The sequence below is a fragment of the Diceros bicornis genome, chromosome 4 (assembly GCF_020826845.1).
Source record: "Diceros bicornis minor isolate mBicDic1 chromosome 4, mDicBic1.mat.cur, whole genome shotgun sequence".
NCBI classification, from domain to species: Eukaryota; Metazoa; Chordata; class Mammalia; order Perissodactyla; family Rhinocerotidae; genus Diceros; species Diceros bicornis.
In genome coordinates this window covers 97,770,056-97,784,340 of record NC_080743.1, presented here as the reverse complement: position 1 = coordinate 97,784,340, position 14,285 = coordinate 97,770,056, and the positions used below count along the sequence as shown (strand labels likewise).

General features: G+C 37.1%; 1 protein-coding gene across 1 annotated transcript in view; it reads right to left on the bottom strand.

Annotated features, from left to right (window-relative positions):
• Positions 1-14,285, bottom strand: part of MPC2 (mitochondrial pyruvate carrier 2) — a 37,994-nt gene continuing 23,709 nt past the window's right edge. The window contains exons 3-5 of the mRNA XM_058540138.1: positions 3,117-3,201; positions 2,453-2,564; positions 1-239 (exon numbers count right to left, since the gene is read on the bottom strand). Coding sequence (XP_058396121.1) covers positions 203-239; positions 2,453-2,564; positions 3,117-3,201 — 234 coding nt within the window. The 3' untranslated portion in view covers positions 1-202. The remainder of the gene's footprint in view (positions 240-2,452; positions 2,565-3,116; positions 3,202-14,285) is intronic.

Sequence of the window (14,285 nt, the reverse complement as noted above, 5' to 3'; positions counted from 1 at the left end):
TCATATGTAAAGAGACACTTATTAAAAGTTTGCTTTATTTTTTGCTGAATCAAGTACTAACTCCCAGTTACAGTTAGATTTTTTTTTATGCCTTCCAAATGTTAGCACACTTAGCATCACCTTATCAATAACCAAATAGTAAATCAAACTAGGTCCCAGTGGTTATGTCCAATGTAGATTGTTTGGGTGATCAGGAACTCTTTTATTTGTTTGCTTTGGCTTTTAGTTCTTGGTTATATCTATAAAGAAAAGAGAAAGAAAAATAGTCATGGATCACAACAGATAAATTTATAATAAAAAGGGAATGGAAGCCTATCCCATCTCACCTTTCTCCCTAGTCAAGGGGCTATACAGTTGTAAATACAATCTTGTCAGGGGCTTGCAGGTAGAAACAGGCAGAAGGGAAAGTGACCTATGAACTTTATTTGCATCTGGCTTCCAATTGCCAAAAAGTTTTAACAATTTAACTGACATACAGTTTCCTGTACAAAGTTTTATTTTAATGAGTATTTTCATTCCTGAACTACACAAGAGGATGACAAACATGTGACCATATGTATAAAATTTAGCAAAAGGTGGTCATCTAGAACTTTTTATTTTTTACTTACAAAGAATCTTTCCTGAGAATAAAATCAATTTTATTACATAGGAATGGGATCCTATCTAATCACTAAAAATAAAATATACTTCTGTGATGCAGGCAGGCTACTTGGGTTAGCAAGTTGTAAACACTCAAGTTTACTGAAGCAGGGACTGTTTCTTCAATTCTCATTAATCCAAAGAAGAATTAACCACAACGCCACAGAGCCTTTCCCTTCACAGGGCTTCACGTACCATTATTCTAAGCTTACAATAGAATAGAGAATAGTATAAGCATAAGAAGGAACTTATTCCATGAAGCCTACCATACCTCCTCGATTTCTCAAAAGGTTCTGATTTCAAATATTTGATAGTGTTTTCCTAAATGCTCCAGAGAGTCCAACATTTATATTTCTAACTAAATCTCCCAATCTGAAATTGTAACTGCAAGGTGCCAAAAATCCTTTTTTTTTTTTTTGTCTAACTGTATCCAAATTTCTGATATTAGAAATAACAGTTCTTGGATTCATCATGGATGAATGGATAAAGAAGATGTGGTGTGTGCGTATACATACATACATACATATATATATATATAATGGAATACTACTCAGCCATAAAAAAGATGAATCTTGCCAAATACTGTATTATTTCACTCATATGTGGAAGATAAAAAAAACAAACAAAAAAAACCCCTAACAAACAAACATATAGAGATTAGATTGGTGATTACCAGTGGGGAAGGGGGGAACGGAGAGGGTGAAAGGAGTAAAAGGGCACAGGTATATGGTGATGGATGGTAATTAGTCTTTGGGTGGTCAACACGATGTAGTCTACACAGAAATAGAAATATAATGATGTACACCTGAAATTTATATGATGTTACAAACCAATGTTACCCCAATAAAAAATAAACAAAAAAACAAAATAATAGTTCTAAATGTGGCACTTAGCATTCTCTTCTCTCTACTGTCATGAGTTAATATAAAGTTAAAATGAGGTGGTATATGAGAAAAATACTCTGTGAGTAAAATGACTGTACAAATCAAAGTTTATATTGATATAAGAAAGCCCTAAAAATAACTCGGGCATACTGTAGAAAGAGTAAGTTATTTATTCATCCATCAATTATGTGCTAGATGATTATGAAAGGATTAAATTATAAAGCTACTGGTAAAGCTAGGGATGATAAAGATGAATGAAATTAAAATGTACTATACTCTGCAGAATAGAATGCCTTCTGAAAAGAAGATAAATTATAACTCAATATTTTCTACTTTTTTTATTGAGATCATTAAATTTTTTTAGCCAAACAAAGCTGTTATTCATGACATTGTTTTGTAATTTAGGAAGGTTCTATGGTTCAAACAAACCAGAGCCTCCATCTAAGATGAGTTCACTGCAGTGTTAACCAGTCACTGACAAATAATGTTAATTATTGAGTGAATGGTTTAAAAATTTCCAGTGCTCACGGCACTCTCTCCAGAGAAACCAGTAGCCTCACTCTAAACATCATTTCCAATACTATATAACTATACATTTAAATCCCACTTTATTGTACATAATTGAAAGTGAGTGATAAAAGGTTCATGCAGAATATTACTTAATATATCATAAATTGTATATGTTGTCTTCACAAAAGAGATTCTATGAAAGGGCTATACATCTAGAGAATACACAGTGAGATTTAAAACTGAGGTATCACACTGCTTAACACTTTTAAATTAAACCCCCAGACTTTTCTAGAAATGTTAAATTTCTGCTTCAGGCACATCCCATCTTAGCATTATATGTAAATCTTAAAAGAAAAAAACATATTGCCATCTGGGGGGCTTCTGAGGTAGATTTTTTTTTACACCTTTGGTAGGCTTACCTCCAAATACGAAAGAGCTGAGAGGCTCCTGCCGCCCCAACAAAGAAATTAACAGCGAACAGACTCCAGTTTTTTGGAATAATTACAAGTGAGTATCTTGACCAAATAAACCCTGTTGAAACAAAATATTTTTAAAGAAAAGTACAGGTACTACATAAATCATATCTGAACATTTAATATTAGAGTAAAATAATTATAAATGAGACTGTAACAACATAATGTGGGATAAAGGACAAGAAATGCTACACTCTTGAGTCGTTAATAAAGAAACTATGATCCAGTGTTATAGTTCGTACATCAAAGGGAAATATTTATAGGGCAAATGAATATTAACTGTAACTTTTTTCCTACTTATAAAAATATGCTCATGGCAAAAACCTGAAAAACAAAAACCCATGCAGATACTTACAGTAACCGTCCTCTGCCTTCTCCAGCTATAATCTGTTAATTATAGCTATATATAAATATATATATTTATATAATAATATAATAATAAATAAATATAAATATAAATATATAAATTGTTAATTCTTCTGTGTGAGTGTGTGTATATGTATTTCAGACATATACCTTATGAACATAAACTGTGAAATAAATTGATGTAAAACAAAACAAAAATATTGAATGTCCCATATGGAACACAGAAGATATTCTTTTAGTTTACCTGTAGCCATCAAAACAGCAGACTGAGCTGTGCTGAGTTTTTCTGCAGGTCTGGCCATGTCAGCCAATCCAGCACACACCAACCCCTGGAAATACACATTAACACATGGGAAGAAAAGAAGCATCATGAGCGTGGAGCAATGGTTCTTAGCTTTAAGTAAAACTGAAACTATTTCAGACATTTCCACATAACAGTAGCTATAATTTTAGTGCATTGAGAAAATGTGTATCATGACAAAATACTGCAATGAATTCAGGGATGCTTTCTGAATTAGTCTGTATTTTGTTAACCACTTTAAGCAGCCTCATATATTTGAAAATCAGTAGTGTGTGTGTATATACGAATGATACTTGTACATTTCTACAAATGATACTTCTTTCACACGTGAATTTATATATTCTTTATACATTTTGGGAACCACTGCTGTGGAGGATGTCTGAAAGCTATTTAAGGTAATTTATATAGATTCCTCTCTTCATTTTTTCTTTTTTGGTCAATGTCACTCTTTTTTAAAAGTGGAAGTATCAGAAAAGTTCTGTTATAATTTTAGTTTCTTGGTTAGATAATTTTTCTTTAATGTCAAAGTATTCACAGCCATTTCTTCTCTGCTGTGTTTTCAACACTGTCTTTCACAGAATCGTCCCACTCATACCCTACCATCAGCAACTCTCAGAAAGTTTAGTAATGAGTCTTCACTAGAATATCAGTTATGCTACTCTATTGCAGAGAATATGTAATAAAAGGATTTTTATTGATGAAAAATTCAAACCTACATAAAATAAGAGACTGGTACAAAGAACCCCTACATACCCATCACCCAGAGTCAATTACTGAGATTTTGCCACATCTGCTTCACCACCTCTCCTCCCTTTGTCTCTTTTTCCTTAAATATTTTAAATCAAATCCTAAACACGTTATTAGAGAATATGCTTTTAAGAAATTATTTTCAGATTTTACGTAGTTTCTAAAAGACGCTCTTGCATGGAAAATATAAATCAGCAAAGAGTTTTGCTCCTAAATAGAATGCACACATACTTGTGAATTTATACACAAACTTAAGCCTAATCCAAATGGTTTTGAATTAATAAAGTCAGTAGTTCAAGAAAGCAATGATGCTGGTTTAAAAGGGGGCAAATGGTTAAATACAAGAGTATAATTAGAGGTAAATCATGGCCAACACGACTTTTCTTCTTGTTAACTTTTACCCACAGTCCTGTGATTTTCTTCCCAAATGCTTCCTAATCATACCTCCCACATTCTTCTTCCAGGTCCCAATGTACATTTTCTCTGTTTCATATTTGCTCTACTTCTGCAGGTGGACTATTGTCATTGTACAGGGGAAGCAAGGGACTGATTTCTACTGTTATTCTATAGGGCCCACGTGTTACACTGTGGCTTGTCAAATAGCTCTATGAAGACTACAGGCTATATTCTAGCATTCGCTGTTGGAAGAAGTCAGTGGTCATGATTTTGTTTATGTTCATAGTATACAATTGTCAAAACTGACTTTAGTGGAGCCATTTTAAAATGGTGTCAGAGCTGCCTTTCCGGAAAAACTACCTTACTGTTTTGAATCTTGGACTGGGCCAAACCTCTGGACTGGGCCCAAATGGCAACTGTTTTACAAGCAACTGTTTGTGAAGTCAGCAAAAGAACAAACATCCTGCTCACAAAGACTGTTGATTGTGGACTTTCTGAAGATAGAATCAATAGTTGATCAACGTTTAGCCAAGACTAGCTCTCTGCCTCCAACTCCAATTAAAATTCTTTGTAATATAAGCCCCTTTCTTTGTCTTTAAAAGCCCCTGACTACTAATCCCTAGCAGGACACTATGTGGGTTTCTACCTGAATCTGTGCTCCTTGAAATGCAGTTCTTTGATCCCAAATAAACTCTTCGCCTCTTAAACGGGTTTCTGATTTTGAAGGTTGACATATGGTGTCAGAAGTGGGATCTGAAGCGCTCTCACCTTCGAGGACCACTGTCCCCTGGAAACGGGTTCGGTACGCACATGAGTCCCTTGTGCTCACTCCTTCCACAGATCACCGGCTTGTCCAATCCTGAGTCCCCTCAGGGATCTGACCTCCTCCCTTTTGGTTGAAGTCTTTGCCTTTCTTTGGATTCTGGGGGCAATAGCCCAATCTGGGGTAGATCGACCAGGAGACAACTGTCTGCAAGCTGGCTCACTCTATTGCTGTCTAGAAGGGTTTCTCTGAGCTGGCTCACGGCAGCTCATGGCTGTTGTCGTCTGTAAGGGTTTATCCCCTATCAGGTGAGTACTCAAATTCTGTGTTTCTGTTGTTTGTCCAAAAAGCTGTAGCTAGTGGGTCAGAAGCAAAGGTAACAACGGGGGTTGCAACTGGTGTCTCTTTGTCTCGCTGTGCTTTAACATAGGAATTTCATCTTCTAAAAGTTCCTGAGAAGTTTCTCCCTTAGGCACTCCAGCTGGGTTTATATTTAAGAACTATGGTCCTTCCTCTTGTAAATTTTTGTCCCAGTGGACTGACAATACAAAAGATGACTTGTAATTACAGTGGTCACTTTGCGGTTCCTTTGAGCTTCCAAAACTTGTCTTTTTGTGCACTAGATTTGAGAATCGTGGACCTGACAAATTGAATGCAATCTTTAATTTCTAAGGAATCAAGCATGTGACCTTCCTGCACATCTGCTTAAAAATGATGGTCCTGGAAGCTGTAAATATTTACCAAGAACAGCAAAATCTTACTAAGCTTGTTTTGTGTCCTGAGAACTTGGCTTGGTAACCAGCAGGTTGGGGGCCCCAAAATATGATCAGAAAGAAATGTGGGTTGCACCTCATTTGCAGCCAGATGTGGCTGGGAAGAAATGGGGGTTGAACTCCATTTGTGGCTAGGGTCCTACCAAACTGCTGCCAGACCTCAGGGGAATTACACTGACCATTAGAAGGAACATTCCAATTAGATAAGATCATTCAAGTGTACCTAAAAGCAAAGACTTCAAAATTCCAAAACAGCCTTGCTGAAAGTTTGCTTGCAAAATCTAATAAAAAATTAATATATACGAGGTAGCTAAAAGACTATACAAAAGTCCATTAAGTTAATGGCTTTACAGACACTCCCATATCTACTTTTGAAGGAGGACCCTGTATGGGCCACTCCCAGAGTTAACAAGACTCAGAGAGATTTTCTGGGAAACTGCTACGTTATTTCCTTAAACAGGCAAGGAGAAACTAAAATTAAAAATTAATGGAGTTGTTTGGTATTGCCAGAAATATTTACTGTTTGTCCTGGCTGAAACCTGACAAGATTTTTGAAAGGATTTAGTAACTTATGATCAGAAATTTGGCCAAATTGAAAGCTGATATTCAGAGCCTGACAGGAATTTTGCAGGCTTTCTCCTGTAAGCTAAAATAAAACTATGTACCCAAAGGGAAAGAAACATTTTAAGAATAATGTAATTGGATGGGTATGTCAGTCCTTGATAAGCAATTAACCTCCCCTGTTTCACTCAAAAAGCTTGTAGCCTCTCCAGAAACTGTTATCTAGGCCATCCCTGATTCCTAAGACTGAAGGAAAAAGAAAATGGGAAAAGAAGCTTTTGGAGATTAAGACTGTTATGAAAGCACCCTTGTCCAAAATATCTAAGGAAAATTTTATTTATTTATTTATATTTTTTGTGAGGAAGATCAGCCCTGAGCTAACACCCATGCTAATCCTCCTCTTTTTGCTGAGCAAGACTGGCTCTGAGCTAACATCTATTGCCAATCCTCCTTTTTTTCCCCCAAGGCCCCAGTAGATAGTTGTATGTCATAGTTGCACATCCTTCTAGTTGCTGTATGTGGAACGTGGCCTCAGCATGGCCGGAGAAGTGGTGCGTTGGTGCGCACCCGGGATCCGAACCCGGGCCGCCAGTAGCGGAGAGCGCACACTTAACTGCTACACCACGAGGCCGGCCCTCTAAGGAAAATTTTAAAACAGAGGCTATAAGATCTCTGTTTGCATCTGTCTGTGTGTTTATGTGTGTCTATATATGTATGTTATAAATATGTGATATTTTTCTACCTCTGGATGGTATTATCCTGACTAGTTTATAAGAGAGCTCTATTTAATTGGCTTAAAAACAAACAAGTGCTATATAAATTGAGTATACTCTCAAAAATAGAACAGAAACTAACCCAAATGAATTTCAGGATCACATGACTTAGGAAACTATTTGGTATTAAAGCTCGTTGGTTTAACTAAAATAGACATGTCGTTAGAGTTATCAGCATTAAATATAATAGTTTTGTTCTACCTAGGTTTACTGAAAGTCAAACAAATTCACGTTATCTGTTACAAAAGTTGGCAGCAAAAAAAATTGATGGCTGACTTTGTCTTATGTCTCATGAGGTTTTTGTAAGTAATCTAAACATAATTATTGGGAACAAGTAAACTAGATAGATCTGAGTAAGATAAACAGTTTTTAGGTGAACTTTTTAACAATAATTATGTGTAATGGTATATGTACCTAAAAATAACTTCAAAATCTTTTGGTAACTTGAAACTTTAGAGTTTTGCTAAATTAAATGACAGAAATTTGAGTATCTAGATCATTTCCAAATAAGATAAAGTGTTAGACATTAATTACTAAACACAGGTTTATTTACTTTTGGCTTCTTATTACAGAAAAGCTAAAAGATGGTTCAGTCTCTTAGTAAACATTTGTTTTTGGTGAGGAATATCAGCACTGTGCTAACATCTGCCAATTCTCCTCTTTTTTCTTTTTCTTTTTTTTTTTTTGCTGAGGAAGACTGGCCCTTGGCTAACATCTGTGCCCATCCGCCTCCACTTTATATGGGACACCGCCACAGCATGGCTTGCCAAGAGGTGCTTTGGTGTGCGCCCAGGATCCGAACCGGCAAACCTCGGGCCACCACAGCGGAGCACGTGCACTTAACCGCTTGTGCCACCGGCAGGCCCCCAGTAAACATGTCTTTAATGTTCTTTTTAAGCATTAAAAAAATTTATACTATTAGAAAATGTATGCATTCCATAAAAGAACATATAAGGAATGGAGATATCTTTGTTACAAAAGTAAATATTGTCCTAAAGTGAAACTGGTTATGGGAAAGAGGAAAGGATAAATTCTGAATGTAAAAAAGAAAGTTAAAGAAGATTTGGTGAAGAGAAACTCTGAGAAAAGAGTTTTATCTATGGGCAACCTGGGTAAGACGGGAATGAATTTAATTAAGTAAATGAGTTTTAATATCAAAAGTAAGCTGGTGCAAAACAGAATTTGGTTTTCTCTCTATTAAAACGACAAGGTTTTCTTGGACTGTTGGTCTGCTCTTGATAAGAGATTGTAAAAAGTTTTTTTTTTTTAGAGTGGTCTGCTTGGAAAATAGGGATTCTATGTTTTGTCAAAATAATTTCCTATGTTCATAAAGCTGAGGCTTCTCTATTAAGAGAGCTAAGGTGTTTTATCCCCCCCCCAACCGTTTAACTTTCTGTATTTGCCTGCAAGTCTTTAACTATCACTTTGGTTAAATGGATAACTAACTACTGTTCACAGTGACCTATGATCCTATTTGACCAAATGTTTTAAAACATCTTGATACGTTTTACAAACTTCCCAAAATTCAAATTCTAAATAAAATCTTTTTGACCTGAAAGTAACTTTGAGAAATTTCCAGAGAGTCTCTGGGACTTCTTAAAGAATTTTTTCTGTCTTCCTATAAAAAGGGAGATACTAAACTAATTAGGCTTATTTGGTATGTTAAATCTCACGGGAAGCATCGTCAAATAAATGATGATAAACCTTCTTAGGTTATATTATGTGGGTAAATGTTATTAATGAAAGCATTCTAAAAAATTACATGAAATTTGTAAAATTCAGATATGTCTTGGTATAACGTTATCAGTCATAATTCTAGTCACTATCTTAAATGTATGTCACAGAAATAACCAAATTTCCTTGTCAATTGCATTGTAATCAAATCTTTAATCATGCCATTTTAAGTCTTTGGTCATTTACAGACAGTTATTGTTTTACTCTGATGCCTTTGCAAATATGCTTCATCTTCAGAAAGATTCATGGAAAGGACTCTGACGCTTACTCTAGAATATAGGTTTCTGATAACAACTTTCAGATCATAAAACTGAACTTGGCAAGAAATTACAGAACTCTAACAGAGAAACTGATGGCTTCATCAAACTGCTAACAAAAGACCAAGAACAAATATTAATTACATGGGACTACATGAACCGAGGAGGATGCTCTAATGTTTTGTTTCGTCAGATTTAAAGAAATCTTTTCTCTTAAGCTATCAACAATTTGGTAAGACATACCTTTGAAAACAAAGATGAAACATTTACTTTTTCTCCCTCCCTGACCCCTCCAGAATTTAGAAACTCTCTGTGAGCATTCTTATTTTCACTTATATAAATAATCAGGCCAAGTTTTTAATATAAACAAATTACTATTACTGTGATTATCTTTGGTAAAAAAAAAAAAAATGAAGGTAATTGTAGAGAGAAAAATTATGCTTGCACCTTTGTAGATACTAGATTCTAGTCCTGTTAATTGTCTTTGAGGTTTTGTTATATACCCGTAGACTGGACCCCCCTGGCCTAGGGTATTGCCTTTGGTCTCACTGACTGTTCGCAGTACCCTCTCTGGAAGACATAAACTCATTTCACATGAGACAGTCACCATCAGATCAATGTCTACTGGTACACAACCTTCTGCTGATCCCTTGTTGTCTTATGCTAATATGACCACCTGCTGTAAGTCTCTAATATCTTATGCTCGAGCCTATCATCAACAGGTTAAAGAAGCTTTCCTGGATTCCAGTGTTAAGAATCCTTTTGGTCACAGTCTAGAGCTTGGTGTCTGGGATCCTAGAAGCAACATCAGAAGAAGACAGCCCTCGAGCCCCATTGGAAAGGACCTTACCAAGTGCTCCTAACCACTGACACTGCGGCAGAACTAGAAGGCACTGAACCCTGGAGATACATCTCACAGAGAAGGAAGGCTCCACCTGACATCTGGTCCCGTACAAACGCTAGAGTCCTCCAAAGCAAACTGACTAGGAAGAGAAGCAACCGACATCTGAGGCAGACAGCTTTCCCCAGGTGGCTGGACCAGGCCTGTACACCTTTCACTTGCTGTTGCTTCTTACCTTATTTTCTCCTTCTCTTTCTTAGAAAGACAATACTCTTATCCGTATCTCCCAATCTATTACAAAAGGGGGAAATCTCTCTGACTGTTGGGTTTGTCATCATTATCCTCGTTGTGTACATGAATCTAGAGAATCCTTTAGTACAATTACCAATCTCTCTGCCATTCCTCCCCTAATTCCTTGTGGAAGTGTCTAGAACTTCTCACCTAACCAATTGAACCTCCAGAGATTTAAGACGTAACATGTGTAACTGTTGTAAATACCTCCTGTTGAACTTGGGTCAACCCCTCTGGCAGGGTAGAGTCAGAACTATACAGAATTTGAGCATAAGCCAAATGGTTAAACGCAGTGCCCACTGACAACCCACAGTTCTTTTGTCTACCCTCAGGACTTGCCTCCTAGTTCAGATTTGTTCTCCAATTTGGACTTAGCATTTTGTTTATTATTACAGAAATTATCGCTGCTGTAAAACTTTGTCTCCTCTGCATAGCTTGATGTTATAAAAACACCACTCGGATAATAGTCACTCAGAGCTTTAAAATGATTGCTGAGGCTTATGAGCCTTCACTGAGAAACGTTGAGAAACTACAGACGTTTGCCCTTAAAGGAACCTGATGGCAAGGCTTTGCTCTGCTCTGGTCCTTTTGTTGCTCACATGTGTCCTAAGCCTCTTAAGGAAATCACTTTTCCTCCCACGTGGGACATGATACACCAGGGACGAGCCTTCCTGGTAACGAGGGACAAACGATGCTCTGATGGCTGATCAGCGATGCTTTCAAAGAAAGATCTTGATCAAAAGGGGAAAATGTCAAAATTAACTTTAGTGGAGCCATGTTAAAATGGAGTCAGAGCTGCCTTTCCAGAGAAACTGCCTTGCTGTCTTGAACCTTGGACTGGGCCAAAACGGCAATTGTTTTACAAGCAATTGTTTGAGAAGTCAGCAGAACGGACATCCTGATCACAAAGACTGTTGATTGTGGACTTTCTGAAGATAGAATTAATAGTCAATGAATGTTTAGCCAAGACTAGCTCTCTACCTCCAACTCCAATTAAAATTCTTTGTAATACAACCTCCCTTCTTTGTCTTTAAAAGCCCCCGACTACTAATCCCTAGCAGGACACTATATGGGTTTCTACCTGAATCTGTGCTTCCTGAAATGCAATTCTTTGATCCCAAATAAACTCTTTGCTTCTTAAACTGGCTTCTGTTTTGGAAGGCTGACAAACTTTATTTTTCAGGGATATGTTAGCAATTGTTCTCTCCCACAAGAGTCTTGAGCTCCCTTTCTCATGTTTCTAACAAATCCCTTTCTACTTTTACATCACTCTAATCTTATGCAAATTATTTTAGAAAATCTCATTTTGAATCTAATCTCTGCCATTTACTAGCTGAGTGACTTTGGTCAAGTTACATAACACTTTGTCTTAAATTCCTCATGTATAAAATGAGAATATTAATAGCTACACTTGCAAAAGTGATATATGATTAAATGAGATAATATGCTTTAAAAATATGTAGCACAGTGCCTGGAAAATATTATTATTAACAACAACAAAAATAATAGTATCTTGGGGCCGGCCCCGTGGCTTAGTGGTTAAGAGTGTGTGCTGTGCTACTGGCGGCCCGGGTTCAGATCCCGGGCGTGCACCGACACATCACTTCTCGGGCCATGCTGAGGTGGCGTCCCACATACAGCAACTGGAAGGATGTGCAACTATGACATACAACTATCTACTGGGGCGTTGGGGAGACAAAGGGGGGAAAAAAAAAAGGAGGAAGATTGGCAATAGATATTAGCTCAGGGCCAACCTTCCCCAGCAAAAAAAGAGGAGGATTGGCATGGATGTTAACTCAAGGCTGATCTTCCTCACACAAAAAAAAAAAAAAAAAAAAAAGGAATCCAAAAATAAATAAATAAAAAATAATAGTAGCTTCTGTCTTCAGAGTGGCAGAGATAAAATAATATTAGTCTCTGTATTCTTTCCTGCATTACTAGCCTCAGAATAAGGGGCCGAAGATCTGTGTTGCTTTTCGTCTTTATTATGAACTTTATTCAAATAACAGAACTGTAGATTCAGAGAGTGCCTAGAGGACACCACAAGATTATGTAAAACACTCCCTAACATATGAAGAAAGCACCAATTACAGATAGATTCACAGTGACGACTTAAAGGCGGTCATGTAAGTGTCTAAGAGCATAGGCTGTGGAGTCAAATAGACCCGGGAGTTCAAACCCTGACCCTGCCACTTGCTAATAACAGCACAGTCACTCATCTAGTCCTTTGAACCTCAGTGCCCTTATCTGGAAAATGGTGATAATACCTACTTCTCAGATTTTTTCTGGTGAAGACTAAAAAGCGATAATGTATTAACCTAATACAGACAGTTTGGCGTCTAGTAGACTCAAGTTAGCTCCCTTTGTTTCCATCAATAAAAAATGTTTTTCAAATGTCTGAAGCCTAGGTTTGTGATTCTTTCTGGCACCTGATTATTTCCCCTGCGGGGGGTATGGGGTGTAAATATTCATCAGATAGTATAAAACATTTTTTTTTTCCTTTCTTTCTTTCAGTATTTTCTCATTCATTAAAAAAAAGTTATATGACACTTTTAGAGGAGGGTTACAAAAAAAATGAAATACCACTATACAATATTCCAATTCCAAAATACTTAGAGATAGCAGACCCCTCAAGATTTTAAACTATGAATTAATCTATATAAGTAGTTCTAGCTGGAAAAATAGACAGGTATTAAAAATTTCCACGGATAATCCTGAAATAGTTTGACTTATTCCTAAGGTGAAAATAGAAAAATGAGCTACACCAAATGGCCTATTATTCAAGAGTTAAGTATAACTCAGACTGTGCAAAAAGACTATGAACAAAAATAAAAGCAACTCTCTTACATACCTTTACATCATGGTTTGCCCAGGTTGGCCAATGATCTCCATTCCCTCTGTAAACAAGTTAACAGATGCCCATGCCCATACACATGGCTAGTGGGCTATTCATTCTCTATTGCACTCAAGCATATTTGCTCCCACCTGTTGAATTTTTTTTGGTGAGGAAGATCAGCCCTGAGCTAACATCCGTTGCCAATCCTCCTCTTTTTGCTGAGGAAGATTATGCCTGAGCTAACATCTGTGCCCACCCTCCTCCATTTTGCACATGGGACACTGCCACAGCATGGCTTGATGTGTGGTGCGCAGGTCCATGCCTGGGATCCGAAGTTGTGAACCCCGGGCCGCCGAAGTGGAGCATGCCAACTTAACCACTACGCCACCGGGCCAGACCCATTGAGTTCTTTTTTTATCAAGTCACTGTGTTTGTCCTCAAACTTGTTTATGCTAGTTTTACTTGTTAATGTAATTTACATAATTTAATGAACTCTCAGGTAAACAGGTGAAATTCAAAAAGAGGGTTGTCATTTCTATGAAAACTCAAGTGACTGGAAAGATTGAATAAAGGCAAGTTGTTAAAACTTGCTGTCAAATTTGGTGTGAATGAGATAGACATAAAAAGACTGGGGGGGGAAGTCACAAAAATCTAGCAGGTTTCTGTTCTCATACTATTATGAAAGTATCTATGAATTTGCTCTGCTTTAAAGAAAACTAAACTGGAAATTATATAGGATGCACTACGGTATAATTCATCCAAGACAGAAGATGTGAAAATCAAAGTCAGTGGATCTATACACAAAGAAAAGCTTTGGCCTTATAATAAATGATTGGCAAATGAATATATATTTATTTTCTTTAAGTTAAAATAAAATATTTAGGTAGGAGGAAGTCAAGATGGTGGTGTAGGCAGACTCTGAACTCACCTCCTCCTGCGGACACAGCCAATTTACAACTACTCGTGGAAAAATCACCCCTGAGACAGAACTGAAAACTGGATAAGAGGAACTCCTGCAACAAGGGACAATCCTAATTGAGGTAGAAGAGGCAGAAACTCCCTTTTGGAGAGGAAAAACACCACCTTCACAAGCCACAGCGCCTCACGGCCGTCCGGGAGCAGCCCACAGGTACGCAGCCT